The sequence below is a fragment of the Oncorhynchus clarkii genome, chromosome 7, assembly GCF_045791955.1.
Source record: "Oncorhynchus clarkii lewisi isolate Uvic-CL-2024 chromosome 7, UVic_Ocla_1.0, whole genome shotgun sequence".
NCBI classification, from domain to species: domain Eukaryota; kingdom Metazoa; phylum Chordata; class Actinopteri; order Salmoniformes; family Salmonidae; genus Oncorhynchus; species Oncorhynchus clarkii.
This window is the reverse complement of record NC_092153.1, coordinates 3,113,634-3,118,139: the sequence shown is the minus strand read 5'-3', so window position 1 is coordinate 3,118,139 and position 4,506 is coordinate 3,113,634. Positions and strand designations below refer to the sequence as shown.

The 4,506-nt window shown below is 42.8% G+C and overlaps 1 protein-coding gene across 1 annotated transcript in view; it reads left to right on the top strand.

Moving 5' to 3' along the window:
- The first annotated feature begins 342 nt into the window (after window positions 1–342).
- Window positions 343–4,506, top strand: part of LOC139413977 (dachshund homolog 1-like) — a 34,263-nt gene continuing 30,099 nt past the window's right edge. The window contains exon 1 of the mRNA XM_071161862.1: window positions 343–367. Within this exon, the coding sequence (XP_071017963.1) occupies window positions 343–367 (25 nt within the window). The remainder of the gene's footprint in view (window positions 368–4,506) is intronic.

Here is a 4,506-nt window from a genome sequence, read left to right as displayed (position 1 = left end):
TGCCTTGCAAAAAGTATTCATCCCCCTTGGAATTTTTCCTATTTTGTTGCATTCCAACCTGTATTTTAAATGCATTTTTATTTGGATTTCATGTAACGGACATTCACAAAATAGTCCAAAATGGTGAAGTGAAATGTGGTGTGTGCATATGTATTCACCCCCTTTGCTATGAAGCCCCTAAACAAGATTTGGTGCAACCAATTACCTTCAGAAGTCACATAATTTGTTAAATATAGTCCACCTGTGTGCAATATAAGTGTCACATGATCTCATACACACACACACACACACACCTGTTCTGAAAGGCCCCAGAGTCTGCCACATCACTAAGCAAGGGGCACCATGAAGACCACGGAGTTCTCCACAGGTCAGTTGTGGAGAAGTACAGATCAGGGTTGGGTTATAAAAAAAATATCAGAAGCTTTGAACATCCCATGGAGCACCATTAAATCCATTATTTAAAAAAATGGAAAGAATATGGCACCACAACAAACCTGCCAAGAGAAGGCCGGCCACCAAAACTCACAGACTAGGCAAGGAGGGCATTAATTAGAGGCAACAAAGAGACAAAAGATAACCCTGAAGGAGCTGCAAAGCTCCACAGCAGAGATTGGAATATCTGTCCATAGGACCACTTTAAACCGTACACTCCACAGAGCTAAATGTCTTGGAATGGCCTAGTCAAAGCCCAGACCTAAATCCAATTGAGAAACTGTCATATGACTTAAAGATTGCTGTATACCAGCGGAACCCATCCAACTTGAAGGAGCTGAAGCAGTTTTGCCTTGAATAATGGGCAACATCCCAGTGGCTAGATGTGCCAAACTTACAGATACATACCCCAAGAGACTTGCAGCTGTAATTGCTGCAAAAGGTGGCTCTACAAAGTATTGACTTTGAGGGGGTGAAAACTTGAGTGCATAACTACTCTGTTTTTTTGTTTGTTTCACAAGAAAATATATTTTGCATCTTCAAAGTGGTAGACATGTTGTGTAAATCAAATGATACAAATGGTACTAATCAGAATACTATTATGTTACTGTATATGTACTAATCAGAATACTATTATGTTACTGTATATGTACTAATCAGAATACTATTATGTTACTGTATATGTACTAATCAGAATACTAAATGTTACTGTATATGTATGAATTTTCTTATCTGATCCCAGTACTGAAAATAATGTGTGTGAATGTGGTCAAGAGTTTAGTAACAATGACGGTCTGTTCCTTGGTACAAATGAATCAAACTGGCTAGAATGCTTATCTACCCAAGAAAACCTTGACTCGTAAATTATATTAAATTGGTAGGGAGACGGATGTGGGAAGGCTTGAGACACAGCCTTGGTACTGGAACGGAGATGGCACGGGGTAGTGTTAGAACTAATGACGTCATTTTCAGTTTATAACCTGTGGTAACCTGTATTGTGGCAGTACTCTCTTGAATAAAGGCTGTTACTTGACTTTTAAGACCGTGCTCTGTCCATTCCTATAAAATAAGGGTCTTACAAATTCTTATGAATTGACAGTGTTTAATTTTAATTGGGAATTAAAACAGAGGAATTAAATTCCTTCAACACCATTTTGACGTACCGTTACAACATACCTGCAGCATGCCACCGCACTTCATGTAGCTACTTACGTGATTCAGTAACACTAGAAGTTATAACTGTTCAACAGTAACGTTGGCATCGGGGTTACTTGCTGTTGAGCGACGATGTCATATCATTACTCTAGCTAGCTATTAGTTGTAAACATCAGGACTTGTGTTCAAACTTGTTACAGGGTCTGATGACAATACCAGGCATTTCATTCAGTGGTGAACACCGCAGGAGAAATGCCGCAAAAACGTAAGTCACGAGGCCGTAGATCACTCTCTTGCCACCTCACTAATTATTGCCACTAGCTATAGTGAACCTTAGTAACGCGGTAGCCTACACTTTTCCACAGCAGTGCTGGTCCCAAAACTTCTGTCTCCTGATTTGTCACGTCGGTTTATCTGTGTTAAACTGCTTGTAAAGTGCATGCTATGCATTAGTTTCTACCTAAACGGTTACGGTCTGAATAGGTCTAGCTAGCTAGACCGGTAAATGTTTACTTACAACATTCAAAAGTGCAGGAGCTCTCTTGTTGCAGGTGCATGGTAACAATAAGTTGAAAATAATAATCACTTCGCCAGAGCTTTCTGCTTCACTAAACTAAGTAAACCATATTTGGTATAATAATAAGTGCTGACATTTTTATTGCACTTTTCATAATCAAACAATCTCATGAGTAGCCTAGCTGGTTGGCTAGGTCAACCAATAGAGGCCAAGTCTGAGAGGGACAGTGGATGGCTTGATCAGAGGAGATGACCAGGGAGAAGGCTGATGAAGATGGAGTCCGGTAATGAACTTGTAGCGGGCTAGCTACTCTGGGAACCAGCGGGTTCGGGCCGTGGATTTACTACATACTGTTTACTGAACAGTACATGCTAAATAGTAAGTAGTACGATTAATACACCGTATGCAGTTTAAGTAAGTAGTAGGCAAGCCAGAGTCCGAACACGGCCAGTTCTAGTCGCTGGGTTTCTAAGTGACAGAAGACGTTGGATGGATGCCAACTGACGTAATTTCACTTGATCATGCTGCCTGTAAAAGCTAACTAGGCCTAGTCTATATCAAAACAATCAAGACTGATAGTTAGGAACATCCAGGTGATGCTAGACACAGAATACGTAAAGAAAGTCGTACTATCAACTTAAGTCTTCCTCTATAAATTAATCCATCACATTTTTAGGCATAACTGTTTTACAGTAACAGTTGTTAAATCTTTACATTAGATCTATCCTCATCCCTCCCATCCTAACACTCCCACTTATCTCTCTATACACACGCCGTCACTCCATTCCAATCCACACCCCCTTCGTCTCTGGAGGGTACCATTCAGTGGGGATAAGGGGCGCCGGATTGAAATATGACATGCCATTTCTGTCTGGCTGCCCCGGGGTCTAATAGCTGCTGTTTTCAACTCTCTAGAGACAGCAGAAGTGGTAGAGGTACTCTTAATGATCGACTATGAAAAGCCAACTGACATTTACACCTGAGGTGCTGACTTGTTGCACCCTCGACAACTATTGTGATTATTATTATTTGACCATGCTGGTCATTTATGAACATTTGAACATCTTGGCCATGTTCTGTTATAATCTCCACCTGGCACAGCCAGAAGAGGACTGGCCACCCCTCATAGCCTGGTTCCTCTAGGTTTCTTCCTAGGTTTTGGCCTTTCTAGGGAGTTTTTCCTAGCCACCGTTCTTCTATACCTGCATTGCTTGCGGTTTAGGGTTTTAGGCTGGGTTTCTGTACAGCACTTTGAGATATCAGCTGATGTACGAAGGGCTTTATAAATACATTTGATTTGATTTCTGTACAACACTTTGAGATATCAGCTGATGTACGAAGGACTTTATAAATACATTTGATTTGATAACTGCATGGCGGTCTTCATTCACCCTCAGAGAGAAGTGGAGCAAGTGTCCCACTGGCCCTTATCTGAACAGGAGCTTAACGCCCCACTGAACAACCCTCCAGGCAGTACACTGTGGGCTGTGCCAAGAGAAACTGTCTGACCCCCTAAATCTTACTGTACCCCTTTACTGTCCCAGTAGGATGCATTGCATACATACAGTACATGCCAACGCACACCGTCCACACACCCACGCACCGTCAACACACCCAAGCACACACACAAACACACACACACACACACAATTCCTCTTCTTTCAGAGTCCATAACATCCGCAATAACAGCGTTGCTGTTGTTCAATGCCCTTCACTGATTATCCAAAGACAAAGGTGATATGTGATCTGAGTGTATTACATGACAACCAGAGAGTACTGTGCCAGCTCTTTGCTACTGCCAGACTGACTGGCACCTGAAGATGACATCACTGCAGTATGGAGCAGATCAGCCTGGGTTCCAGAATGAGTAGTGATGTACTGTTAACTGCAAGACTGTCTACTTGTAACCACATACCACACATTTCAATGTAAACAGTTACATGGACACATTATTTCCTGCCTGCTACGACTCACACACTCTGCTGCAAAGTTATGAGTGCATCCACACACACATAGAGACTGCTGCAAAATTTTACTAACATGCACGCACACAGACTAACTGAACCCTGCAGCTCTATGACCTAGGAGACATCAACATGTTCTGAACTCACACACACAGCGACACGCACGCCCAGCGACACGCACGCCCAGCGACACGCACGCCCAGCGACTCGCACGCCCACCATCTAAATCATTTCTTCAAGGCTCACCTTCCACAGCAACATTCTCATTGATAATGTTAAAAACCAGCATGTCCGTTTCACCCTTTACTCTCTTTCGCCCCCTCTCCGTCTGTTTCCCGTGACGCTGCCGGATCCTGGATCGACACTCAGCTGCACTTAGAAGACAAGATCAGTGGATTCCTCTGTCCTTGCCAGGGACAGCCGCTGAGGCCGCACGCA